The sequence below is a fragment of the Anser anser genome (genome assembly GCF_964211835.1).
Source record: "Anser anser genome assembly, chromosome: 20".
Classification (NCBI taxonomy): domain Eukaryota; kingdom Metazoa; phylum Chordata; class Aves; order Anseriformes; family Anatidae; genus Anser; species Anser anser.
In genome coordinates, this window is record NC_139741.1 from 1,713,765 (window position 1) to 1,741,045 (window position 27,281).

At 61.9% G+C, this 27,281-nt stretch overlaps 1 protein-coding gene and 1 long non-coding RNA gene across 4 annotated transcripts; one reads left to right on the forward strand and one right to left on the reverse strand.

Annotated features, from left to right (window-relative positions):
- On the forward strand, positions 1-4,755 carry LOC310884644. The gene is made up of 2 exons (XR_014574320.1): positions 1-2,630; positions 2,884-4,755. It is a non-coding gene; the product is annotated as an uncharacterized lncRNA (long non-coding RNA).
- On the reverse strand, positions 3,205-27,281 carry CUEDC1 (CUE domain containing 1). Of its 3 annotated transcripts, none has more exons than XM_083806666.1 (12): positions 27,164-27,281; positions 21,747-21,812; positions 12,981-13,474; positions 12,287-12,414; positions 11,247-11,373; positions 9,804-9,987; positions 9,222-9,305; positions 8,409-8,498; positions 7,609-7,702; positions 7,318-7,376; positions 6,580-6,650; positions 3,205-6,372 (listed from the first exon to the last, which is right to left on the reverse strand). In XM_083806666.1, the coding sequence occupies exons 3-11, from the start codon at positions 13,269-13,271 to the stop codon at positions 6,583-6,585; spliced, it is 1,125 nt and encodes a 374-aa protein (XP_083662792.1). In that variant the 5' UTR covers positions 13,272-13,474; positions 21,747-21,812; positions 27,164-27,281; the 3' UTR covers positions 3,205-6,372; positions 6,580-6,582. The 3 variants fall into 3 exon arrangements, with proteins under 3 accessions (XP_083662792.1, XP_083662794.1, XP_083662793.1); XM_083806668.1 differs by lacking the exon at positions 27,164-27,281 and adding an exon at positions 25,096-26,851; XM_083806667.1 differs by lacking the exon at positions 27,164-27,281 and adding an exon at positions 22,395-26,851.

Consider the following 27,281-nt stretch of genomic DNA (forward strand, 5'->3'; position numbering starts at 1 on the left):
CCCTTGGTGGTCCCCGACGGGCACGGGGCTGAGACCCAGACCCCCACTGGCCTCTGGAGCCTTGAGGGTCCTCTCCACCCACCTGGGCAGCACCTGCTGGGATCTATCCTGCTTTTGGGGCTAAAAGTCCTGAAACAGGTCCCAGATTTGTCCTGATTTGGGGGCTAAAAGTCCCGAAACAGGTCCCAGATTCATCCTGCTTTCGGGGCTAAAAGTCCCCAAACAGGTCCCAGATTTATCCTGCTTTTGGGGCTAAAAGCCCCAAAACAGGTCCCAGAGCAGCGTTACCACACCCCTGCGTGGGCCAAGCAAGGACCTTGGTGCTCCGGGGGCCAGGGCACGGGCCCGGCCTGGAGGCTGAGGGATGCTGTGTAAAACGTGACCTCACACCCCAAAACCACGCACACCCCACTCCCGGGCCCTCAGTGGCTGTTTTGGTTCCCCTGCTGTGCTCCCGCCATCACGGGACGGCCGTGCCCACCCTGCAGCGGGGGCACTGTGCCTCCCCGGGGCCTGCGAGCGATGGCAGACCAAGATGGGGCTAAGCAGGAGCCGTGGCAGCAGCTGTTGCCCCGTTACGCTCGCTGAGCGCCTGCAGGGTGCGGGACGTGGCGGTGCTGCCGTCTCCGGTTTCTGAGGGAGCCATTCGGGCCGCCCTGCTCCCGGCCCCAGCCGGCGGCTGCGAGTGACGGGGCAGGACAGCTGCTGGCCCCAAAGGAGCAGGGAGCTGCCGTGGCTGCGCTGGGTGCTCCTGCAAGGAGGGGGCACATCAGAAACTGCCGCCCTGTGCTGCGCAGACACATCCTAGCACACACAGCCCGCCATTTATCTCCACATGGGAGGGAGGACGTCCATATGGCCCGGCATCGTTTGGGATCCTGCTGGCTGGGGCTCGTCCTCCACCCCCATGGCACTCTGCACCAGCCCCGTCCGCTGTCCCCCAGCTGAGCACCACTACGCGCCCGTGGCAGCCTGGGGACCAGCGGCGGGGGGCCGCAAACCTCCCCCCCGCGGTGGGACACAGAGAGCTGGGGTCTCCCTTCGGTCCCTTTTTGTGTTGTGTCTCACCCAGACAGAGCCAGCACCCGGCAGGATTGCACCAGGGCCTGATCCTGCCCCGGCAGCCTCGGCACTGCTCGCTGGGCCCAGGAGGTGGCAGCAGACGGTGCCTGGCTGCCGGCACCGAGCCCCAGCCTGTATTTTTTTTTTTTTTCTTTACCCTGATTAATGAAATCCAACGGCTACACCGAGGTTGTTTGCCCTGCGCAAACAGCCTTCCCCCCGCCAGCGGTTCCATGAACCCAGCTTCTAAGAAGCACATGGCAAGGCCTGGGGCCTGTTCGCTGGGATGCAGCCCTCGGCCTGGGAAAGAGCTGATGAAAAAAAAAAAAAAAAAGGAGAAAAAAAAAGCATTCATTCACTCCTTCCATCTTGCAGTGTTATAAAGGAAGGGGGCAGTAAATTTCCACCGAAGCAGGTACCCGATGCCAGCGTAAAACACCTCCAGCATTCACCATGGGCCAGCCGCAGCGTTTAGTCCCGGCCTTCTCTCCGCTGCTGGGAGAAAGTTTTGAAAGACAAAACTCCTGCCCCTGTAGAGTGGAAGAATTCAAAAGGGAGTTGCTGGGACGGCTCCAGGGCTGCATCTGAGCTGCTCAAAGGACTGGGCAGGCCCTGGTCTTTTCAGCTCTTTGAAAGAGCCCCGGCTCCCCCCTCGGGTTACGACGGCCTTCTTGGCTGCGGCGGGAGGGCCGCATCCAGGGTTTCTCCAGTATTTTGATGCTTTTGACATTTAAGGCAAGAATGCCTTGACTTTTTCCAGCGTCTTCTTTCACAGGGAAAGTTTCCAAGCCACACGTGAGGCTGGGGAGCTCCAATCCTGCCAGCAACCAAACGCTGCTCCCTGGCAGCTGGAGCTGGGCTGCAGGGGAGGTGGGGGCACGGAGCGGTGATCCCAGGCCGGACCCTGTGGTTCTCAGCCCCCCCAGCACTGGGGTCTCCCCAGCACATTGATGGGAGAGCAGGGTTTGTTGCAGGCCTGCAAACACCTCCAGCAGTGCCTGAATGTGTCCTCAGGTCTGCCACGTAACCAGACCCTGCTGCTGCCCCCTAAATCAGCTGCGTGGGCTGATTTGGAGCGTCAGAGCAAGTGTCACCCTCAAAAAGCCCCATGGGCTCAATGCCCGAAGAGCCCAGAGAAAAAGAGACTTCTCTGACTTCTTTCAAAGCATTTCAGAGCAGACAAGAGGAGGGGGAAGCTGAGGCCAGGGGCCAGGCACACAACGGCCACGGGAGCACGGAAGCGATGCTGGGACCAGCCCCGGGGGTGATCCCTCTTCGTGCCGCCAGCTCAGAGCAATCCCACAGCCCAAGTGCTCCGGGCTTCCACACCTGGTGATCCCGCCAGCTCGGCACAGCGCCGAAAAATGCAGGGCTGGAGATTGATAACACATATTTCAGAAATAATTCATTATAATAACGTCTTTCCATCCCGCTAGGAGACAAGGCGAAGGAGCCAGACTGCCTGCCTGACAGACGCGGAGGAGTTGCTGTGCGATGGATAATGAAACAGTTTGAAGAAAATGCACACGCCCCATCCCCGAGAGGCTTGTTATTTCGGAATTAAGTGGGTAAGCCACAGCATTTTTCCTTTTCCGCTTTTTCTTGAAAGGCAGGTCCCGGTCCCCGCACACGGAGCTGGCAGCAGGCACGCTGTGAGCTTACACACAGCCCTGGGGTCACAGCACCCCGGGGAGCATTGCTGCTCCCTGCTGCCCTCGGGGATTTCCCTGGTGAAAAGCCCACCCTCACGGCTTCTGAGCCCCAGCCTGGGCTCCCCCGGCCGTGAGCTCCTGGTCGTCTTCTCATGCTCTTCCACAACAGGCGGAGACGACCTGAGAGACGCAACGGGACCTGCTCCTGCCCCGAACGTCCTGCGGGGTGGGAGCAGGATCTGGCCCTGGATGCAGGAAGGAGCTCACCAGTGTAAGGGCCTCCCCTGGGCGCTTGCTTGCTTGAGAAACCACAGGATGCAACCTGCACACTGTCACCGCCAGGGAGGCGAGGAGACGGGGTGGCTTTGGGGCATCTGCAGCCACAAGGGGCATGGCCAGAGCGGCATCAAAGGGAGACATTTCCCTCCCCACCCTGATCTCTTTCCTTCCCAAAACTAACAGCAGCACAAAGCGAAATACATCGGTGTTAAGAGTACAACAGGACTTTATTATATGAATTACTATTAAACATCTTTAAGAAAAAAAAATCACTTATGGAAATAAATTCTAAAATAGCAACACGCACACACCACAGATTGGTTTTGTTGGTTTGTTCCTTTTAAAACATTCTGTAGAGAAGTGATACAAACGTCACTGAGAACTGTACGTTTTTATGTAAGAAATGCATTTTGGCTTCCAAGCCGGTTTTAGTGGCCTTCCTACTCATTAGACCTGACTTATTTTTTTTAAAGGAGATAAAAATAATCACTCTCCATCCTCCTTTGAAATGATGCTTTGTGCCTCCAAGATATTTCGAAATGGCTGCAGAGTGACATCATTCAGGGAGGCTTTGCCTAGACTAGGATATTTAAGGGCAAGTTGTTAGACCGTGTTAACGAACACAGCCCCGAGCCCCCACGAAGCGCTGGGCTCGCACCCACCGCGTGCAGCGGACGGAGGCTGCGCAGTGACCCTGTCCCCACCACCGCCCCTATTTCCAGCAGGCCTGACCTGCGACGTGGCCTGGAGGTGGCTCGCCCAGGGCATGAGAGCGCAGACCAAAGCCTTAAGTGGCTCTTGTAAAAGGACAAGGAGCACGACAAACCCTCCCAGGGCCTGCCCAGTGCTCGGCCATGGGCTTGAAGCACCCACCTGGCCACGAGCACCTCGCTGCTGTTGCCCCCCCGACCCTCACGCTGCCACCAGAGCAGCCGTCGGGTGACGGCGCCGCGGGGACGAGCAGCTTCCTACCCGCAGGAGCCTGAGCTTCTGCTCCACCGCCTGTCGGTGCGTCCTGCACTCGCGGAGACTTAGCTGAAAGTTAAGCACTCAGTAGCTCAGAGGCGCTGGAACATTTACAAGCTGTTCCAATTCCACGCTTGGTTTTCTTCCAAATATGCAGAGCTGCTTTGGGCTGGGAGGGAGCGGCAGCAGCCTCCTGCTAACCTCAGAGCCAGCGGGGGACGGGGAAGTCGCCCCTCCTCGCTTTCTGCCAGTCCCAGGCTAGGGATAAAAGCCCCGCTCCGCTCCTGAAGGGCCTCCTGTTCCCAGCAAGAAGCCCCAGCTTCACACTTTGCCCCTGCACGCCGGGGGACACGCACCCTGCCAGACACCGGTCCTATCCTGCACGGCGCAGGGCAGCACCGTGCCTCTCCAGCACCTCCCCACGTCCCGCTGCTGCTGCCACAAAGTCACCTTCGAGGCAAGGCCGGCATCGCCTGGGACTGCTGAGCCCCCGTCTGCTACGGGCAGTGCCAAGACTCGAGGGACGCTCCTCTCCCCCTTCCTTACACAGAAAAGGAGCAGACACCAAAGCCAGGATCAGTCCCGGGGGTGGATCTTCTGCTGCTCCGGTTCGAGGGACTCGGACCTCGCCGGGCTCCTGGTGCAAGCAGCCTGCCTGTGACCACAGCGCCCAGGCTGGGGCAGAGCCCTGGTGCGGCCGGGAGTGCACGGGTTGTGCCGACGGCATGCCGTGCCCCCCAGCACCGTGTCCCCCAGCACCGTGTCCCCAGCACCGTGCCGCCAGCACCATGCCCCCCAGTGCCATTTCCCCCGGCGAGGACGGCCTCGGGGCGGCGAGGCGCGGCGCCGTGGCGGCGAGGGCAGCGGCGCTCAGCAGGTGCAGCGGCTGCGCTGCTTGCGGGGAGAAAAAATATCTTGGCGTCCGCTTCAAAGGCATGCGGGCTCCGGGGAGGATTTGAAAAGGAGCCTGTCGGGAGCCAGAGCCTGCAATGTGGGCTTTTGTTACCAAACCCCGCGGAGAGGCAGGGACAACAGTTGCGTGTGTGTCTGATGGCTGGGGCTGCCGCGTCTGCCGCCTTCACAGCTCAAATCTTGCAACATTTGTGCTGGTTCACAGGAGCCAGAGAGTGAAACAGGCACGTCTACAGCCACCTCCTGAATTGAGCAGTAAACAGATTATGCCGATAAAGGAGAAGAAAATGTGCTGGCGGGAGCAATTTCTGACTTAATGCTCGTCACTCATTACTTACACGGGGAAGGAATTTGTTTACGTAATTATTTTTAGCCTGACAGCATCTCTGAATGCTGCAACGATTCGAGCGCTGCCTCCCGGCCACCCCTGCCCTCCCCTGGTAAAACGAGCCCCCAGGGAAGGGAGCTCTCCTGCTGCCACCCCGAGCCCCAGCCCCACAGCAGCTCCTGCAAGCCCTTGTGCAAACACTCCGTGCCGGGAACGTCTCCGCCAGCCCCAGCTGCAAACGCCCGGCTCGGGCTTCCAGCCCAAATCTGCACCTTACCTACAGCAGGGACGTCCCCAGGCCCGCCGAGGGCCCTGCCTGGCACCCGGGGAGCACCACCAGCACGCCACCCGACGGGACGCGGCCTGGCTCGGCCGTGAGGGTTAAACCGATGAGAAACCCGGCCCCTGGTGCTGCCCGCGGTGGTGCCGCGTGCCGCGCCGGCACGGGGAGCGCTGCTGGAGAGAGCCGGCCTCACTGCGGCCACTTCAGGTCCGGGCTTCAAGGCAGTTTGAGCAATGCCAAAGGCAAAGGTTTAATTCAAAGTGAAATGCCTTGGAAAAGAAGGCCTTTCCTTTTATAAACAATTTATATTATTCGATATTCAACTATTACCTGATCTGAATCTCTGCTCATTACTCCTAGCAATAGTAGACAATGATTTTTAGGTTCTCTCTCGCGTGTGTTTGCTCTTCCTGCATGTGCAGAGCACAGTTACATCCGATCGCTACAGAGATATGTTCAGGAACACTCCAGCCGAGCAGATCCCCACGTTTGAACGCATCCTCGTTAGCACAACTGATTTTCACTCTTCTCGCGACGCCGCTCAGATCAAGCAGGACAGAGAGACGGCTGCTCCTCGGGTCTGAGATCCACCAGCTCCACCGCAGCTCAGGTCAGCTGCCGACTTTTTTTCCTTTTTTTTTCCTTTTTTTTTCTTTTGGCTGATTTGCTAGATAGGAGAAGTTGTTTTCAAACCCCTGGTAAGAAAACTTTGTGCCTCACTTCAATACTTGTACTTCAGAGGAGTACAAAAGCAGAGGGAGAACAGCCAAAAAAACTGGGTTGTTTGTTGTTGGGTGTTTGGTTGTTTTTTTTTTTTTTTTCCTTTTCAGCCATCTTCTTCTTAAGCCTTTTGCATGTTCTGTGCCAGCAATAAAGCCCAGTGCTGGGACCTGCAGGGGAGGAGATGGGGAGGGAAAGAGAACAGCGTGTGCTCAGCCTCAGCCACACCACGGCCAGCACCAGCCCACCGCAGCGCCCGGGGCTCCTGCAGCGCTGGTGGGGCTCGTCCACACCCAGAGGGGCTCCAGACCCAAACCAAAGCACCGGGGGCTGCTTGCAGGCTCACCAAAAAGTGCTCATCCCCCCGTGCCTCTCACCATTTACTGCCCTTCCTTTGGCGTCTCCTCCTCCTCCTGGAGCTGCTGCCTCCGTGCTTGGAAGTCTTCATCTGAAAGGCACAGGCAGACGGGGGCTGTCGGGGGCTGCGGCCGCCCCACATGGGACACCAACCCCAACGCCAGCCCCAACGCCAGCCCCAACACCAGCCCCAACGCCACCGAGGTGCTGCAGTGAGGAGGCAGCTCGGGTCCCGCCCCGGGGCAGGGATTTCCTTGCTCAGCCAGAAAACACCCCGGGACTGGGACACAGATTCTGCCAGAACACGCCTGGGAAAGGTGGAAGGAGGTCTTGGCCCAGGGAGGCATTCCTGCCACGCAGTCACACCTGAGCCAGCTCCGAGGTGGTCGGGGTTGGCACAACAGTGCCAGGAGTCACCTCGGTGCGAACCCAGCTGCCGACAGCTTTGCGGGGATGGTGCCCTGGCCCCAGGCTATGCGCAGCCCGGCTGCAATCCCCGAGGCTCCCCAGAAGGGGAGAAGCCCGTCCCCAGGCACCCAGCAAGCGCGTGATGACCGGAGAGCTGCGTGGTGCTGGGGCTGAGCCCGCTGCACGGGTGGCTGTGCCCCCGGCATGGACCCGACAGGATCCCACTCAGCCTGGTACTGGTGTGGGGCAGGATAGGGCCAGCACAGCAGGTCCCTGGCCTGCCGGGCTGAGCCTATCACGTATGGCACGGCATGGCACAGCATGGCACGGCACGGCACGGCGTTTCTTACCGCACGAGTGTCCTTCGACATCGTCGAGAAGATTTGCCGTGGAAGCTGCTGTCCCCAGCCTGCGCCCTCTGCTAAGGAAAACGCGTCAGGGGGCCAGGATGTGGCCGCAGCACCACCAGTGACCCTTCGCAGCCCCCAGCCCAGCCGCGGGAGGCAGCTGGGGAGGCTCCTCGCCAAACCACAGCCTTGCAGAGTCCCCTGGGACCGCGGCTTGCCCAGCCCGCACCCTGCAGCCCCGCAGCGGTTCCCAGCTGCTGGGGACAGATGGCAGCGAGCCCCCTTTTAGGATACACCTGGTGCTTCAACAGGTGTTTTCTTTTCGACTTCCGCATCTTCGTCTTCTCGGAGAAGGCTCTGGCAAGTTCAAACAGCTTCTTGCGCGTTGCTGGAAGCAAGCAGCCAGGTGAGAGTCTCACCCCAATCCCTCCCCAAAGCCGCCGCGGGTGGTGGGGAGGAGATGGCCACGGTGCTGACACTGTCACCCTTTCACTGGGATTTTTGTGGCATTCCCTCCCCGTGACTAACCCAGCCCTTCCCAGTGGGTCTCAGCTAGTGGTGGTCTGAGTCAGGCTGCCCAAAGAACTTGGGCTGTTCTGCGGCGGGAGAAGCAGACTGAGTGGCTAAGAGGAATGGATTTGGAAAGGGAGAGTTACAGCAACCCCTCTGCTTCCTCCTCCAGGATTGCAGCGCAGAGCCGGGACTGAAGGACCCGGCCTCCCGCATGGCACAGGGCACGGCAGCTCCCTGTCGCTGCCGGGTGTGGGATGCCCGAGCCCAGAACTGCGAAACGCAGTTGGAAACTTCACTCCAAAGCGCTGCTGCCGGGGCCGAGCTCCGTCGTAGCGCGGCGTGCGCCTGCAGCGTGCGGTGGCCCGTGCCTTGCACGCCCACGTGCCAGCCGTGTGAGTCGGGGGGTGGTGGGGACACCTGTGCCAGCCTGCCACAAGGGGTGGCAAGGAGCCCGGGGGCACGCGTGCCAGCGGACACGTGCGGCGGCACCCACGGACGTGCTGCGTGAGCCAGCTCTGCCCCCTGCCACCCCCTGCAGCCCCTCGGGGGCCGCCCGCCGCCAGTGCCGGAACCCGACTCACACTTCCCCATGTGTTTCAATTTGTCTCTGAATAAGGCATCGTCGGACACGGCGCCGCCGGCCTCGCTGCTTACGGGGGGGGCTGCGTCACCTGGAAGGCAAACGTCTGGTCACAGGCGGCACGCGGCCGGGGGAGGCTCGAGACAAATCGTTTCCATGACCCAGTTCCAGCGCCCGTGGAGCGCAGCCCTGCCACGAGCGGAGCTGAGCAAAAGCGAGCAGGACGAGGGCATCAGCACGGCGGGGGCTGGCTCCAGACGAGGACCCCCCCGCTGACAAAACCCCCGAGACCTGGGGCGCAGAGACCCGGGGTGCAGGGACCTTGAGTCGGCTGCGTTTCGCCTGCCCCCAGCCCCGCACGGGGACACGCACAGACACCAGCGCTAATTCTGTCCCCGGGCAGCTGCCCTGCTGCCGAGGTTAATCAGGATTACCCAGGACAGTCATTATGCCTCCCAGGCACAATCCTCCGCTCCGATCAAGGCAAGGGCAGGCTTTGTCGCCCCTGGGAACTGCATCCCTGCTCCCACCGCAGGGACAGAGGCAGGGCACGGGAGCAGTGCTGCCTGGGGAAGGCAGGGCGAGGCCGGGGAGGGCGCCAGCACCCATCTCCATCGCCCTCCCTCCCCTCTCCCGCACGCTCTGGGGGCTTTGTGCAGCAGGGAGGGACCGGCTGGGTTCCTTCCCCTGCAGCCACATCAGAGGGCATCAGCGTGGCACAGCACAGCACGGCACGGCACGGCACGGCACGTTGGGCAGAGCTGGGAGGCACCCGGCTGACGAGAGGTGCTACTCTAGCGCCCCTTGAAATTACCTGATATTACGGAGGAGAAACCAAAATCGTTGCTGACAGCAACGCTGCTCGACTTGGACTTTTTTGACTCGTATTTCAACCGGTCTGAAAGACAAAAAGCCCCGAGGCCCGCTCGGTCAGACCCCTGGGGCAGCACGCACAGCTCCGTGCTCCTTTCCCCTGCACGCCTGCGGTGCTCACGGCCGGGTGGCCCCTCACAGCAGCACGGGGACACGAGGGGAAGTGGGAAGGTGCGTGGTGACGGGGGAGGAACGGCCCCGGTAAAGCCATGCTGGCTGTCTCCCCGCGTGGGGCTTGGAGGGCATTGCCAGGGCTCCTCGCCACAGATTTGCTGGGCTTTGCTGGAGGCCTCGCAGAGGTGGGCAGGAGGAGCAGAGCCTCGCGGCAGGCGGCTCAGCGCCAAGAGGAGCGCAGGAACAAAGCCTGCTGCTCGGTGCTGGCAGGTCGGGCTGCCGCCGCGGCCCTGACCACATCCTGCACGTCTCCGCCTCGTCACCGGCCAGGCCACCACAGCAGGACCTCTGTCCTGGAGGGAGGCACACGGCCAAAACGCAGCGAGAGGTTTCCAGCGGTGCTCCTCACCTCTCTCCAGGGCAAGCAGGAAATCCCGGTTCCTCTGTAGCTCCTTCATGAACTCCTCGTTCTGCAGGAAGAGCGCGATCCGCTCGTCCTCCAGGTACTGCTTCCACCTCCTCTCCTGCTCCAGGGAGCCCTGGCCCCGCGGGCCGAGCCCCCTCGGCACGGGCTGCCGGCAGCCTGGAGAGCCCTGGGCAGGAGGCAGACAGGGCAGAGGTTGGTCTGCGGCCGTGGGACCTGGCCCCCCACAAAGCTCCCCAGAGCCCCCCGCCTTACGCTGACACCGGCATTTTGCTCCTACGGTCTGTTGGCAGCGGGGTCCCTGCCTCCCGCTCCAACGGCCCCGCCTGGAGGGGCACCCCCCAGCCAGGGCAAAGGGGGCACTGGGCACCCCCGGGTCTGCCCACGGGGTGGAGGAGCCAGGGGGTGACATTCCTGCACGGGAGCACACACCCCGTGGTCTGGGAACCGGCACGGCACAGCAAGGACCCGCCGTGCCCCTGGAAGAGCTCGTTCGCAGAGCATATTTGCAAATATTTTTAATTTAAACACACGGAGTTGAACTAAGACGGCACCTGGTGTCGAGGTGAGGGAGGAAGGTCTTGCAGCCAGCATCGCTGCTTTAATTTCCCCAGCAAAAAGGCAGAGACTGCAATTTCCCACTGACAAACGCCCCTGTGCTCGCATCCCCTGGCTCCTGGCACGCTTGCACACGTGGAGGAGCAGAGCCACGCTGCACAGTAGCAATCTCACCCTTGCCTACAATATTTATCTGATTTGTAGCTGCTCTCAGAGTGCCATAAAAAGCAAAAGCACACAATTACCAGGGAAAGAAAAGGGCAGCTGCTCCTCTCCTCCCCTTGAGCCCAAATGAATTGGCATGTTCCTATTCCCAGAAAGGTAATATAGCCTGAGAAGCTCAAGTTCCAGGGCAATTATTTATGGAAACGTGGCAGGCTGCCTTTGGAGCCAAAAAGGGAGGGAAGAGACGATGCACGGGGAGGGAAGGGCATCTGCGGCTCTCCCCTGGTCCCTGCCACGCTGGGAGGGCACTGGCCCTTGCAGAAAGGTGCTGCGAGGACAAGCTGCGTGGCCCCAAAACCGCCGTGAAGCATACGGGGACTGACTTCCCAGGGGGAAATCCTCTGGTGCGCACAAGATCTGGTATCTAATGCACGCAACAACAGCCCCTGAACGCACCGAATGCACCGCTCTGCCCAAGAGCGTTTCTCACTGGGGCAGCAGGTCAAATAATTTAAAACATTAAGCGCTTCTTGCACGTGGTATTTCTGGCAGCGACCGCCGAGCTAACTAATGGCACAAAGCCTCAGAGCCTGGCTGGAAGTTTCCTCCTGCACGCCTCGCTCGCTCCAGCGCCGCCCTGAACGACCCAGCACCGGCCGTGGGAGCTGCGGGCGGCTCAGCGCCGGGGCGCGGCGGGGCCCTCACCTGGGCGCGGGGCGCCTGCTGGGGCAGGATGCGCAGGAAATCCTCGGGGAGGTTGCCCAGGAGCGGCGGGTTCCAGTTCCTGTAGCGGCCGGGCGCCTGGGCGCTGCCGGGCCCCGGCACATCCGTCCTGCGGGCAAGCACAGAGAGCACCCGTAGGCCAGGGGGACCCCACGGTGCTGGAATAAGGGGGCGCAGGGCCCTGTGCCTACGGCCCCCCCAACCCAGCTCCACGGGTTTTGTCCTGGGCGCTGGGAAATCTCGTCCTGCCTCCCCAAGCCCTCGTGTTAGCATGAGCTCAGGAGAGCCAAAAGCTGTCCTAGTGACTCTGAAATCTCTGGGAGTTGCTTTTCAAGCCTCGCTCCGCTATTCTGCAGGCTGGATTTTCCTTCTCCCTGTTTCGCTCAGGCTCCTGGCAAACAGCGACGTGGGAGCTTTACCACTGCAGGGCTTTGCTTACAAATTTCTCCCCCTGGACATCAAAACCAGCCTGCACAACCAGCAGAACCGTCTGCAGCAGGGGACCTGGCACAGGGAGGCAACGAGGGCAGTGGCAGGTGCTTTCCTCCAAGCCCACGGTCGTGGCTCAGTGGCCCGATGGAGCAGCAGCAGCAGCAGCAGCAGCAGCAGCAGCAGCAGCAGCGTGACGGCGCCCCGAGGCGCTGCCCTCCCACGGCCGCGGCCCTGCCGCCCTTCCCCACCGCAGCACAGCCACGCGGGCTCCCCGTGCCAGGAGATAAGAGGTGCTGGGCCCCGGCCGCGCAGCACCTGGTGTTTTCGAGAGGCGTCAAGCGCTCCCCGCCCCCAGGAGCTGATTTTTGCCATTCCACTCGCTCCCAGAGCGGCTCTCCGGGCCCCTCAGCTGTTCACGTCTCGGGGCCTCGCGGCCGTTTTTTTTGCCAGCTGCGAGCTTCATTCATCCCCCTTGGCTTCGTCTCGCCCAGTCCTAATGAACCGACGCCAGACCCCCCCCTGTATGGGGGGCTCGTGCACAGCAGCCCCCCCGGTGGGGTCCTGTGCCGCGGCGAGGGGCTGGCGCTCACCTGGGCGGCGGCGTGGGGGGCGCGCGGGGGCAGCGGCTGCCCAGCGCCTGGCTCTCGTAGGCAGGGGGGGAGTACACGGGGGGGGGCTCCTCGTCCGAGCTGTCCGGCTCCAGGGTCCGCTCCAGGATCTGGAGGGGGAGAAGGATGGGGTGAGGGCGAGCGGGGGCATTGCTCCCCCCGGGGACCGGGACCAGCTGAGCAGTGCTGCAGGATGGGGACACATCCCGGCTCCGTCCCCTGGCACTGGGGGTGCTGCTCTCGAGGGACGAGGCGCAGCATTTTGGCAACCGGGGGGATCCTCTGATGGCAGCAATAGGCTTTCAGTTGGTTTGGGGGAGGAAAGGAGGGAGGAAAGCAGTTTGGCTCAAGCCTCAAGCACTGCCCGAGGCAAACCAAGCAGGCTCTGTGCTACAAATCAACCAAATTGGGGTTCAAACGTCTGCTGCCTGCGGTGGCTGGATGGTGCCCAGGCATCCTGCACCCCCGGAGCCAGCAGCTCCCAAGGGTGCTGCCATGGGTCTGGCTTCCTTGAGCCGGCGAAGCGCAGCTGCAGGGCTGCAATAACACCAGCTCCGCTGCCTTTCCCTTACCCTCACACCCCCACCCGCTGGGCTGACACCAATTTTGCAGGTGGCACAAACACGGCAGAGTGGGACCGCACCGCCTGCTCGCGCTGAGCCGGCCGCGGGGGTACCTCGGGGGGGATGCTGTCCTCCGAGTCCGAGCTGTCGTCGCAGCCGCTGCTGTCCAAGTTCATCTGCAGGAGCTGGTCGATGGTGGCGTCCACGGCGCCGTTGTTGGCCCTCAGAACGCACTCGATAATGTCGTAGTCCATGTTGGGGAACATGGTCTTGAAGTCCTCCATGGCCTGGTTGAACTCCAGCCGGCGGACCTGCCTGGCAGGGCGGCTGTTGTTGAGCTCCTGCGCCGAGGAGCCGCCGCGCGACCCGCCGTTGCTGCTGCTGCGTCGGAAGAGGCTCGTCATGGCGGGGTGGCCAGCACGGGGGCGATGGTCCCGGTCCCGATCCCGATCCCGATCCCGGTCCCGGTAAGGCGGGCGCCTGCTGCCACCCGTCACGGGGCGCTGCCCCGGCTGCCGGCGGGGAGCATGGGTGGGCGGCGGGGGCACCGCTCCCCGCGGCCGCAGCACCGCGCGTCAGCCCCCGGCGCGCTGCAGCATCCTCCCACCTGCGGGGCAGAGGGGAGAGAAGTCACAGAAGTCAGCTTTTTGAGGTCGCTTTTTTCGAAAAGAGCCACAAGACCCCGGGGCGGCAGGGAGGGGGGCAGCTTTGAGCTCCGTCCTCGCCAGGAGCAGCAGCTGGACTTGCGCACGAGGCGTATTTTTGGTAACACCTTCATCTACAGCCCATCTCAGAAATCCCCCCTTCTAGGGGTTTTTCTTTCCCTTTGGAGGGAGGAGCACAATTTTTAACTTCTTCCTTTCGTGGCTCTGCCTCGCTTGCTCAGCCAACAGCGCGAGCATCATCCGTGCCCCGATGCGTGGCCAGGAGGCTGCAGGCAGGGGCCGTGCTCACCACCAAGGTGTGAACAAGGTGCCCAGAGGCACAGCGAGATCTCCTGCCTCAGTGGGGGAAATTCAACCAAATTCAACCCATTCAGCTGTGTCCTGGCGCGATCGGCACATCGCCGTGCTGCGGAGGGCAGCCAGGAGCTCAGGTTCACTGTGCCAGGTGCTGCGCACACAAATTGCGAGAGCTGCGAGGTAAGGAGCGCGACATTGCTTCCACTGCAGAGGGCTCCACAGATTTCACATTTCCAGGTCTTACGTTTATTTATAAACACGGTGAAATCTCTCTTTAAAATAAAAAAAAACGGAGTCATTTCAGTGCAGGGGGCTAAAGCACTGCAGCACAACAAATCGACCCCTGGGAAAAGCCACCAAATCCAAGATTAACGTTCACTTTAAAACCATAAACAGATTATACAGCTACTGCTTCTCATTTGGAAATGCAGGGCCAAATTCAGTTCTGGATTAACTCCGCTGTTTAGAAAGAATTACCCCAGGAACACTTTCGATCCATAATATCATTTTCAAAAGCTTTTTCCCAAGTGGCAGGCGGAGAGCTCAGGACAACTGTCCCTAAAACTGCATTTAATTGAGAAGAACATGCCAAGCACATTTCTCAGTGAAACACTATAATCAGGTTCAACACCATTAAGCGGAGCAGCCACCTCTGAAGGTCACCCGGGCTCTCCCGTGCCCTTACCAAGGCCACCCTACGCACAAAAGCCAGGACTGGAGGAGAGGGAGCAGAAAGGCTCACGAGGAGGCATTTCTGAGCGTGGAAAGTCACCGCCTGCTCTGCGCTCGCTAAGAAAATGCATTTGAAGGGATCGCTCGGCCATGAGCCAGCTCCATCCCAGCCCTCTCGCCCGGCAGGGATTGCTGCGGCGTGCGAGGAGCGAGGCGTGGAGCAGCGCAGCGTGAGCGGGGCATGATGCCGCAACCGCCCTGCCCGGCTCTGCTCACCGGTGACGAACAAATCTGCTGGAGCCGGTTAACAAAACACTGCTTCTTGGTTCCTCCTCTGCTGCCATGATTCATTCACAGCGAAAAGCCAGCATTGTTCGCACCTCTGGGGTTGTACTTTAATTGCAATATTGCATTTCTGGTTTAGTCGCATGCTAAACTGAGCTCTAACGCGTTCCCGGGGGGACGCACGCTGCTTCAGCCGCTCAGCGAGGACAGGTTCAGAGCCCACACATCTAGGGGAGAACAGGTCGTAAAGGACATGCCGCAAACACACACAGGATCCAAACACAAAAACCTGGGGATGATGAGACCTGCAGAGAACTCGCTAGTATGGCTTTGCTGATCTAATATCTCATAAACATCACATAATAAAATCAGGCTCCAAAATCAGGAAGTGTGCCTAAAAAATCCCCCAATCTCTTTTAAAACCCTAAGATCTCTAGAGCAACAATAAGTGCCTGTGGTCGGGGGTATTTGTCTCCCGCCGTTTGACTTCTGAGCGGGTATTTAAGGTCTTCCCCATAACCACGAGGGCCGGGCAGCCCCGTTTAGAGGGAGCCGAAGGCCCCGGCCACCAACACGCAGCCGAGTGTGGAAATCCCTCTGCCCTGCCGGGGAAAGGCTGGGCTCTCCCAGCTGCAGACGCCTCTTTTCCGTGGAAGGTGTTAGTCAACGAGGCACCGGGGTCTGGGACGACTCATTTAAATCGCAGCCCATGCCAGATAGCGTGACTGGGAGCAGCAGCCCGCTGAATAATTGAAAGCTTCTGGTCCTAAGATGAAAAAAAAAAAAAAAACAGGGACGGGGACATTTGTATGCCAAAAAGGCTCTGCTGCACATCTGGCTTTAAACAACAACGAGGGATTGTATCGCAAAGACGCTCCCAAGCCCGTGAAGCCTGAGTCACGGCCGCGCGGCTCGCAGGGACGCTGCCCGGCCGGCGCTGGTGCTCACACCAGCAAATTTGGCAGAGGCAAGGCACAGGCGGTGCCCCCAGCACGCAGCGGGGCAAGGCTGCAAACGCAGGTCTTAAAACCCATTTTTAATGTCCTGATGACATCCCAGAGAAATGCAAACCCCCACAGCAGCAGGAGTTCAAATCCGGAGAAAGGCGAGCGGGATCCCCGTGCCGGTGCCACAGGGAACGGTCTGGGCACTGCTGGCCGGTGGCTCAGTGATGTCAGCGAGGGGCTGGGAGGGCGCCAGGAAAAGCAAAATCCTGCAGATTGCCCGAAAAGGAAGGAAGGAAGCTGGCGGCCAAGCACAGCCCCAGGCGAGGGCAGCGCCGCACTCGGGGCACGGCCGGGCGCAGGAAGCCCCGTGGCCCCCCCCCCCCCCAGCTCACACAACCCGAATCCACACTCGGCGGAGACAAAGCCAAGAGCAAGACCTCAGCAGCCACAGAGAAACCCTTCGAGGCACTGGCTGGGGAGCTGACGAGCACATCTCCGAGCCACCCACGGGCTGCACAGCCCTCCCAAAGCTCATTTCGCAGAGCCCAGGGCACGCGACGCCCCGCAGCACGGACACAGGGCACCAGCCTGCCCTGCTGCAGCCCGCAGCTCACCCCAGAGGCTTCAACCACAGTGCCAGCAGGATGGGACGAGGAGGAGACCGTGCTGAGGGTGCTCCCAGGACCAGCAGAGGAGCAGCTGGATAATCCTTGGGGCTGGTGAGCCCAGCGATTTCATGCTGGGAACAACAGTTGCTCAGCTCTGCGAGGAAAGCAGCCCTGGCGAAGGAGCCAACAGCTGTAAAAGCAGCGGGACCGACTGCTCACAGCCCTCGCAACTCAGGGCAAAGCCTTGGCACCAGCGCGAAGGAGAATATTCTCCTCCCGAGTGTCTGCTGCAGCTCAGACAACAGATGGGGTTGCTTAAACGCGGCTGGACAAGACCAGCCCTTTTTTCCCCTGCTCCAAGCTCTGGAGGGAAAGCTCTCGGAGGAAGACTCACACTGGACGCATTAAATCAAGAACTGCTTCATCCAGGGCAGGTTTTCGGAGCTCTGCCGTCAGCCAGGCCCCTTCAAAGGGAGCTCGCTGAAAAGGAGCGAGAAGCGCAGGAACAGGACCGCTCGGCGGCTGCAGGTGTCTGGCCAGCGGTGACTGTAATGGGATTAAAACCAGGATGAAAAGTAAACGATCGGGAACAAAAATTACGGTAGTGTCTAGCAGCAGATTGAAATTCAGAGCACACACCGAGGACGTGCAGGATGTGGCTGCGTTAAGCCTTCCCCAAGTCTCCTCCGTCACCTCTCTGTCGGCCCCGGCAGCGCACACACGCACACCTCCAGCTCCGCAGCCCGGGGAAGCTGCCTGCGATCAGGTCCTTTCGCACAGGAACAAGCAGGCACACGAGGATCCCTTCAATACTTGTTCCACCACGTATTAAAAAGGCTGGGTTTAAGCCCTTTTCAGAAAAGTATAAAGCAATCAGGGAAAGAAAAAAAAAAAAAGGGAAAAAAAAAAAACCTCTGTGTGAAAGCCCATGCAGCACGTACCTCTGCAAACCCAAATCCCATCGGCTCTGAGAGCCGGGCCAGAGCAGCACAAAGAAAGGGCCAGGGTAACCGAGCCCCCACGGGAACCTGCACCCATGGGTGCCTGTCACCCCCGGGCCGCGGCTGCTCGGCGCTCGCGGCTGCGGCTGGCAGAGGCCAGCAGCACCGTGCGCCCCCGGCCACCCGACTCAGGGAAATCCTCTTCTCCTGCGGGATCCCAGCGCCAGGAACCGCGCCGTGCCACCCTCCCAGACAGATTTACGAGGGGCCTTTGTGCGCGCACCAGATGTCAGCCCCGCAGCACCCGGCGGGCCTGCAGAGCAGCCTCGCCAGGCCGAAACGCAGCGGCTGCTCTCGGCCTGGGGGGAGAAGCAGGGTGAGGGCTCCTGAGGGACCCCAGCCTTCCCCCGGGACCCTGGGTGGCAGCGGGGTGCGTGGCCGTGGTGAGCAAGGGACGGAGAGCCCTGGGCTGTGCAGGACAGAGCCCTCCTGGAGCGCCTGGTGTTTCCCCGTAACTAATCCCCGGGTCTCACACGCGTTTGCCAGGCCACAATTACAGTCCTTCCCCCCCGCCCCCCCTTCCAAACTAAGCCTATATTAATGAGATAGCACTAGATCTTAATCAAAAAGTTGCCCGCCTTGCGAGGCCGCCTTCCAATGGCTTCACTGAAGGTAATTTGAGCTTGGTAGGACCGCATTCCTAAAATAGTTGAGGGAATTCAAACGCGAAACAAGGTTTCCAGGAAGGGATTAAAAAAAAAATGGGTCAAGCAAGTGTGAGCGATTAAAGTAACCCAGCGTCCTTTGTATGATTTAAATGCATCCCTGCTCGGATCAATCCCGTGTCGACGTGCAGTAAATTAGATGCAAGAGGCTGACGAAAGCAGGGGGGCAGATTTAAGGTTGCTCCGCAAGGTGGCTGAGCAATCGCAACGTTTCCTCCTCCGGCTCTCGCCGCCGACACCAAAACATGTTTGTCCCAGCCGAAAACTCAGCGTGCTGCCGGGGCTGGTGGCAAACGGCTGCAGCAGGCGGGCGTGCGGAGGGCACGCAGGCCGGAGGGCTGCTGGCAGGGACGGGGACAGGGGGACAAGCAGCCGCCAGCGCGGCCGTAATCGGGATCAGGGCGTCTCCCTCCTGTTTGCTTTGCTACAGAAGGCGTCAGCGACCCCAGCTGCTCCCGCACCGGCTGAGAGCCGTGCCCCGGCTCCGGTTGTGTCCCTCCCCGTGCCCTCCTGTCCCACGAACCCTGCACAAGCCCTGCAAGCACAGCGGCTGGGTGCCCGCGGCACGCTGCTCCGGGTGGCTGCTGGCACAGCGATGGCACCCAGGGGACGTCACCCCCCTGACGTGGGTAGGAAGGAGGGAGAGGTGCCGGGAGCGAGGGACGGGGCGAAGCAGGGTGTCAGGGGCTCTCCCAAAATCCTGGCCCCTCTGCAAAGCTGCTCCAGACCCAGCACTGTCCTACGGCCCCGGCCAATGCAGGGACCCTGCGCACCTGCCAGCAGAGCAAGGCACCCACCGCAGGGCAGACGCTGTAGGAGAAGCAATTAAGCAAATGTTGGGCTGGAGACACAGTCCCTGTGGGCCCCACCTGCTGGTGCTGGTGCCGAGCTCCAGCCCAGGGACCCTTTTCTGAGTCAAACGCCCTCTCTGTGCCTCAGTTTCCCCATCCACGTGCAGCATGACGACGTCCCCGCAGGGCTCCGGTGCTGCTCACGGACGTGCTGTCGGTGCAAGCCTTGCGGGAGGAAACCCACGGAGGCCCCGCCAGCGCCGAGCCGCAGGCACCCCCGTCCCGTCCCGCAAAGCCCTCGCGCCGTATGTCGCACAGCCCCGTCCTGAGCCGCTTATCCCCTCTCCTCCCTTTGTGCTCCCGGCTCAGCGCCAAAACCCTCGCCGGCCGCGCGCACAAAAGCACCGGGAAGCCGCCGAGAGGAAAAGGAAAACTCTCGCGGAGACAAAGGTGATCGGCTCTGCTGGGGCCAGCACCAGGAGGTCAGGGCCGGCGGAGGAGCCACCTCTGGGCTGCCTGGGGATTAGGTTTTGTCGGCCGGCACCTAGCCGTAGGGCGGGCGACAGCTAATCCGTGCTGGGGGCAGGGCTGGGCACACATCGTGCCTCGCTGGCTAATTAGCACGGCTCCTTCACAAACGCTGATTTGCCATTTTCGGCCAGGGGTCAAAGAAATTTAAGGACAGAGGGGAAAAAGGAGAAAGAGCCTGAGCGGAGCCAGCCCCTTCCCTTGCCAGCGCAGGACGCGTCCCCACTTGTTCCTGGTGCAGCAGGAGCACACTGGGGATGGACTGGGATGGACTGGGAGGAGACCGCGCTTCCCCTGCCCCAGCCCGGGCACTGGGGTAAGCTTCCAGAAGTTGGGCAGCAATTCCTGAAGCAGCTTCGTGCAGGGGCACAAAAGGAAGAAAACCAAGGGTTAGAGGCAGGGTCGGTGCGGGCCGAGGGCCTCAAGCACAGGGCCAAGCCACGGAGGTTGTGCGGGCTCTGACCGGGCACTGGCACCCCAGCACCGAGGTGCCACGGGGCCACCGGCACCCGTTGCTGTTCTCTGGCCTCCAGGATTTGAGGGCCATCGCTCAACGTGCAAAGGAAAAAAAAAAAAAAAAGCAGTATTGATTCGCCGAGGGCTACGTGGAGCAGAAGGACCGCACAAGTTTCTATGGAAACAAAACGAGGAGAGTAAAACTCTCACTCACGGGCACGGTAAATTATTTACCAGGACAGGCCCCTGCCCATTAGGATCTGGTAAAAAGATTTAAAAGTGGTCATTACGCAGGCTGCTTGCAACCACTACATTCAGGCCGCTGAAACCACAGCCGAGGAAGAGGAAAGACTTGGGGTTTCCACGCCACGCAGGCGGTGAAACCCGCAGGGCCAGCACGGGCTCGCTCCAGGGCACAGCTGGGGACCCGTGTGAGGGTCCTGTGCCCCCATGGCCCCCTCTGCAGCTCGAGGAAGCCCCCAGGTGCCCGGACCTGCGGGCAGCCCCAAACCCCGGCACCCAGAAAGCGAGCTGCTCCAAAGAGCGGCCAGTGCTGCACCCGTTACGGGTGTCTGTGTCCCTGCCGCATCACCGGACACGGCTCCCGAACCCTGGCTCCGTGTCCAAAGAAAGCTTGCGAGGGTGTCGTTGGGGAATCTGCCTGGATCAGGGAGCAGATTTAGCTACAGAGCAGCCTGTCCCACTCCCTGCTGCAAGGCACGGCGGCGATGCCCAGCACGAAGCCACCCAAAAGGCTCCCGTCCGCCGCCGCCTGCGGGAGCTGCGCACCCCGCGAGGTCGCCCAGCCCTCGGCACTGCCAGCTCAGCACCGCTGCGAGCCGGCACCGGCAGGGAGAAAGGGAGTAATTAAGTTGCAAATGGAGGAGTTGCCTTTTTATGAGTCAATAAGCCATATGGCTGATGGAAGCCACCCCGCGAAAGCACCGAGCTGACGATTCGGGCACTGCCGTCCCCTCGTTGTCCCGGGACACGGCACCGCATTGTGATCGCGCTGCTCTTTTGTCCTCCCTCGCGCCGGGTGACATTGCTCAGCAGAGGAGAACCTGCTTGAAACACTACACCTCGCCAGGGACGGGTATTTAATTAACGCCGATCCATCAGGCCTCTCCCGCAGAAGCGCCAGGAAGGTTTCAGCGCGCCGCGGGGATCGCGGCTCCATCCTCCGGCACACAGCGGGGAGATGAAAGCCCTTGAAAGCGTCTCGTGCTCGCTCTGTTCCCTCTGCTCCACCACAGCACATCGGGATTAGATACTGAAATTATGTGGGATGCTAACCTGGACTGCCAGCTCCCACGTCCGCACTGCCCCGCTCCCAGGGCGAGGGGACCCCGCTCGCAGCCCCCACGCACGGGCTGTGCTCTGGCAGCGCGGCCACCGAACTAGGGCACGTTCTTCCTCGAAGCCCCAGCCTCACTTCTCCCGCGTTATTTTTAAGTTTGAGTAATTAATTCACGCCCAGCTCCGTCGCTGTGCTGTCCCAGTTGCTTTGGGCCGGCCCGACAGCTGCAGTTATCAGCCAGGGAGGTTAAAAGCAACAAGGATTTCAGGAGCAGTGGGCTGGAACAAGCCACCGGGCTCCATCAGCGGGAGGATTAGCGCTGCGCTGCAGCTGTGCCGTCCGTCTGCCTGTCCACAGCGCAGAGGGGCCACGAGCCCTCGTGCCCCCCCCAGAGCACCACATCCCCTCTCCAACACAACTCCGAGCCCTTCCTGAGTGCCAGGAGCCAGGAACTGTCCCCACGGGAAGTCCCCTGCCTTGTGCTGTGCTATGGCCCTGGCACGCAGCTGCCCCATCTCCACCTCCCGTCACCACCGCCCCGCGCAGCCCCTGCAGCTCCGGGGGCCGCCCCATCCAGCCCGGCCCCCAAAAGGCACGAGGGGGAGCAGGGCAGGGCCCCCCGGGCAGCAGAGGCAGGGTCAGCGTCCCCCCCAGCACACGGTACCTCGCAGCGCTCCCGCCGGCCTCCCGATCTCCAAAGGCTGCCCTCGTGCCAGTGCTCCACGGCCGCCTGGGAACGGGGTGGTAGAGAAAGAAAGAAAGAAAGAAACACAGTTATAATTGACTCCGTAACTGAGTCAAACACTAAAATCAGCTTGGACGTCCCGATAAGTTATCTGGCAGTTGTGCCATGCCCCATTTTCTGGAGGCAAGCCACCTGCTCTCTCCCCGTTACAGCTCGGCCTCGCTCCGCCGAGGCCTCAGCCAGGCCCCGGGGACGCGAGCGAGGGCAGGGATCGACGAGCTGCCGGGCAGAAGGGAGAAACGCCACCCCCGGGGGGCCAGAGCCCGTTTTCCAGCAATTACAGCGGACTGGGGCTAGGAGAAAGTACAAGGCATGCAGGTGGCCGTGTCCCAACGGGAGGGCACTGCTAACGGGGACACCTGGGCAGAGCACGTCCCATGCGCCACTTCAGCCGCGGACGGGGAAGGACCTGCCGCAGACGGGGGGAGGACGCCGGGCACGCTGGTGCCTTGCGTGGGAAGGCAATCGGGGGACTGCAGAGCACGGGGCGGCCCCGGATGAACCCTTTCAGGGCAAGGGAAGCCGCTCAGCGTGCGCAAGACACCTCCAAACTCCAACAAAATTCACCTGGTCTGGAACTGGACAGGCCAGCGGTGCTGCGCGCAGCCTAACGCACGCTGGGTTTCCACCGACACCACCAAGAGCCAGCTCCTGGGGTCGGTCCCGAGTCCACCAAACCCCCTGGGGGCACTGCCCCGAGCCCGGCAGGGCCACGGAGGAGCTCCTGGCCGGGGTAGCAGCACCCCCAGCACCCTGCTCGCGGCACGGCCCCTGCAGCACCACGGCGGGGAGGTGGCGGCGCGGCGCTGGGGAGCCGCGAGGGGCTCTGCCTTCCGGCTGCGGCGCTGGCTTGGATTTTGAGACACTTGTTTGTTTGTTTGTCGCCGGGCAACCGAGAGGGGATGGAAAAAAATATCAATATCGCGTTGTCACCTATGAGTCACCGCTCGGCACGGGCCGAAACGCCCCGTCCTTCCCGCAGGATGCTGCCGAGGCCCTGGGGAAACAGGAGGAGAGCCCGAGGTGCCCCGCGGCCACCGGCACTGCCCCTGGGGCTGCCTGCCCCATCCCCGTCCCCGTCCCCGTCCCGCTGCCCATGGCTTGGGACACCGGTGGCACAGGGACACCGGTGGCACAGGGACACCGGTGGCACAGGGACACCGGTGGCACAGAGACACCAGTGGCACAGGGACACCGGTGGCACAGGGACACCGGTGGCACAGGGACACCGGTGGCACAGGGACGGTTTTCCACGGCCTTGAAGGCGGTGAAGGAATTTGCATTCGTATTTGCATTTCCTAATTGCGCCTCCGGGTTTCCCGGGACATCGGCCGGGCTCGGTTTCCATGGCAGGTTTTGTGCGGGCCGGGAGAACCGAGGGAGGCACAAAGGGGCCACAAAGGACCTGCCACTCACCGGCATCAAAGGCGGCCGCGAGGCGGGACGGCCCCGGCCGGGGGCACCCCAGCGTCCCCCCGGCACCGCCAGGGCCACGCCACGGAGCCCCACGTCCGATGCCCACGGGACACGGGTGGTCTGAGCAGGGACGTGCTGCCCACGGGGCTGCTCCGGCTTTTTACTTCATTTTTTTTAAATCCGATGGTTTTCAAAGCCAAGCAACTCCAGTTTAGCCCAGGCAAAGGCTCTGCAGGGCCTCCTGGCACTCCCTAGCCCGTTCCAAAAAATGGGAAGTTAACCAAAAGGCTTGTTTCAACATTTTCCAGTCGAAAAGTCAGCGCGTCTCAGTGGTTAATACGTGCGTCAGGGACAGCTAACCAGCACGGATTTTTCAAAAGAGGTTTTTAAAAAAAATAGTTGAAATTTAAACAAAGTGTCTCAACCGACCAGATCCCAAGTTTCTAGAGTTACACCACACTAAATGAATGGACGAATAAATAAATTGCTGGTTGACCTTCTGTCCTGACTCCCCGTGGAACCCAGCCCGGTGGCAGCCGCCCTCGTGCCAGCAGCCTCTCCCGGCCGCGCCGCACACGCAGCCGGCAAAGTGCCCGAGCGGGGCCGCAGGTGGAGGTTTAACAGGGACGGGGGCTTTGCTCCCACAGCAGCAGCACCCCAGTTTTGCAGTCCCACAGGTCCACACGGCCCAGATCAGCCCGGCAGCCCCTGGAGGGACGGGGCAGGAGCAGACCTGCAGCATCGCACCGCGGCTGACGTCCCCAGCCCCGCTCATGGCCACGTTTTGGCAGGGACGTGAGGAGCTCCGTAAGGCGATACGGCCCCTTTCCGCTGCAGGCCCTGCTCCACATCGCGGGCACGTCAACAGAGGCTTCAGCAGAAAATCCAGGGGCAAGGACCGGCTCGAAGCAGAGTTTGAGGATGCCTTTTTCTTTCCAGTTCCCAACGGCAGTCACCAATCGATCATTCTGTTCCTGGGAGGTTTTACTCCGTACCATGGGCACCGACAAGAAATAAACGCTGCGTCCCTGCAGCAGACGGACCTGCTTTAAATCAAACCCGCAGATATCCGAGCTGGCGGAAGGGGAGAGGCTGGGCTTGGAGCTCCAAGTAGCGGGCAAGCCAGGACGAACAGCCACCAAAAGCCACCTGAACCATGACGCTGCCGCCCATGGCACGGTGCTCGCAATTAACTGGGGATTTAGGATGCTCCTGGGCAGATCCCTGCACTACAGGGAGCTGGCGAGGGCTGACTGCTCAGGCCGGCAATCCTGCGGCACCAAGCCTGACCCCGAGGTGCTGAACCCGACGGAGGGGCCGAATCGCAGCACGCAGCTGAACAGCCACACCTGGAGGCAGCGGTGCAAGAGCCAGGCCCAGATATTGCCCAGCGTCCTCATCTCCCATTATTTGCAGCTGGTTTGCCAGCTAGCTGGGTTGCTGTTTTGTTTTTTTTTTTTTCTTCCCAAATTCCCTGTTGCATTCAGGGGCTGCCCAGCCAGCACTTCTCCCAGCCCCTGCACCAGCTCCATGCAGCCAAGAGAGCTGTCAAAACCAGGAGCACAGCCCGGCAAACCCTGGTCCCCAAACCACTTGCTGCAAGCCCAGCGCCACCCGTCACCACCTCTCACAACTGAAAGCGGGTTCATGTTATTATTTTATGCACTCTGATTTTACAGTGTAAAATTATTACTATCAGCTCACGCTGCCCAGGAGCCTCCCCACTCTGACCACGGGCACCCCACGACGCCAGCCAGCGCGCGCAGCCCGAGGGTTACGGCAGTGGCACCCATCCCGCGGGTCCTGCCCTCAGATTTTATCCTCACGGCGACAGCAACCGAGTGTGAGTTACCTCTCAGCTCTTCCCCGACCTCTCCCGTCCGAATGTGACTGCCCGGAGCACTCAGCACCCCGCTATCTTCGCCCCCGCAGCGCACATTTGCGCAGGCAGATAAGCACCGAGGGCTCGCTATCGCGCTGGGAAATGCCACGCGCGCCCCGCACGCTCCTGCCAGCCCCACAGCGGCTGCGGCCCGCGGCACCCACGTACACAGCGCCCATGTGTGCAGCCCTTGGAGCCACCGCGAAGGGAAATCCTGCCCAGCGATGCCGCGGATCCAGCTGGGGGAAAAGGCCGGGTGTTGGCGCCTCACTTAGGTGCCGTTTTGTTGGTTTGCGTTTCGAATCTGAAAGCTCTTTGCTAACAAAATGCTGAGAAAAAAACAAAGCTCTTCTCGGAGCTTATCTGCTGGGAGAAGGGACGGACGCCTTCCACCTGTCTCTGAAGCAAATGGTTTTTGCAGTCGGAGGTGCTGGGCCCAGGGGACAGCACGTGAGGCTCCGCCAGCACCAGGCACATCCTCGCCGCGGCAGACGGGCGCTCCCGGGGCGGCTGGACATCGCAGAGGCCACCACAACGGGCACGTACCAGCAGCGACAGCACCGTGAGCCGACCACAGGCTGCGTCTCCTTCCCCTTGATGACCACCGAAACCTTTTCTGTCGCCCAGCCACCGGCAGGGGCCGAATGCCCGTTTCCCAGAGGGGCACAGCTCCTGCAGCTTCCCACTGCCCCATTGCCACAGCTTCAGCCCGGAGCGTCCACGGGAAAATCTTCATGAAAATCACAAACAGCTTGGCAGTGAGGTAGATGGTGCTTCAGTCTGCATCGTTAAAGACGAACGAGGAGGAGGAGGCGGCAAGGAGAATAAAAGCCTTCGTTGGCTGCCATGTGCCCCTGGCCACCAAGTTTGGGTGCCCCCAGACTTACAGGCTGAGGGGTCGGCCCAGGACAGCAGGATTTCCCCGTGGATTTTGTCACCGCTCCGTCCCCCACGTTTATTTTCGGTGGCAGCAGCCGGAGGACGTGTGAGGAGGAGGTGCGACTCCGCTGCTTTTTAAAAATAATAAAAAGGAGTCTATCCAAACTGCCTGGCGAGGCAGACAACACTCGAGAGCGCTGCTCTGAAATGGTGATTCCCACGGGCGAGGCAGCTCCCAGGCTCTTCCCTGCCGCCGTTTGCCCACGACAGCTTCGCTGCCAGCCCCGCGCGCCCTCCAAACCCAGCAGGGCGACGCGGCTGGGCTCCTGGGGTCCGCAAACACCTCCGGAGCCGGGAGCTAACCACAAACGCCTTGGCACGGAAGGGGCCTGCCGCGTTCCCTAAGCTAGGCTGCGTGATCTGTCCCCAGCAGAGATGTCAGGGGGTGTAAGCGCTCTGCTCGATTTGTGGGGAGCTGAGGAGCAGGACGGGGATTTAAGAGCACTTCTCGAGCAGCGGGGAGCTGCGGAACAGGATGGCATCCCACAACAGGAACTCCAGACCCGCAGCAAAGCTCCAGGCAGCCGAGCCCCGTGTTATGGGGCAGCACGGGGGGCAGCACGGGGGGCAGCACGGGGGGCAGCCCGGCACCAGCTCCGGGGGCCCTGCCCCGCCGTCCCCACCACGGGGGCTCCGGACACCACCGGGCCACGGGGACCCTCCAGCCCCCGGAGGTGCCGCCCGGGGGACGGGGGGTGGGCAGGGGCCGCTTCTCCGGCTGCCCCTCACCGGGCAGGCGGCGGGGCCGTGCCGGGCGCTGCCCGCGGGCAGGGGGAGAACCGGGCCCGGGGCCGCGCTGCCGGAGCCGCCCCCCCCCCCCCCCCACTCCCGGCTCCTGCCCGGGCTGGACCGGGGCCGCCCCCGCTTCCCCTCCCCGCAGCTCGGCCGCCGCGGCCCCCGTGCGGCGCTGCCCGGGCCCCGCGGAGCCCGAAGCGGCCCGGCGGCCCCCTCCCGCTCCCCGCCCGGCCCCGCGAAGCTCGGGGCCGCGGCCCGCGCAGGCCGGGAGGCGCCGCCCGGCTCGGCTCGGCCCGGCCCGGCCGCGGCGCACAAAGAGCCGAGCCCCGGCCCGGCCCGGCCCGGCCCGGCCCGCCCCCCTTACCGGCGCTGCGGGGGCGGCGGCAGGCACGGAGCGCGCCGGGAACCATGGAAAGGAGCCGGGACGGGAGACGGACGTGGCGGGCGGGCGGGCGGGGGCGGGGGCGGCCGCCGGGCCCGGC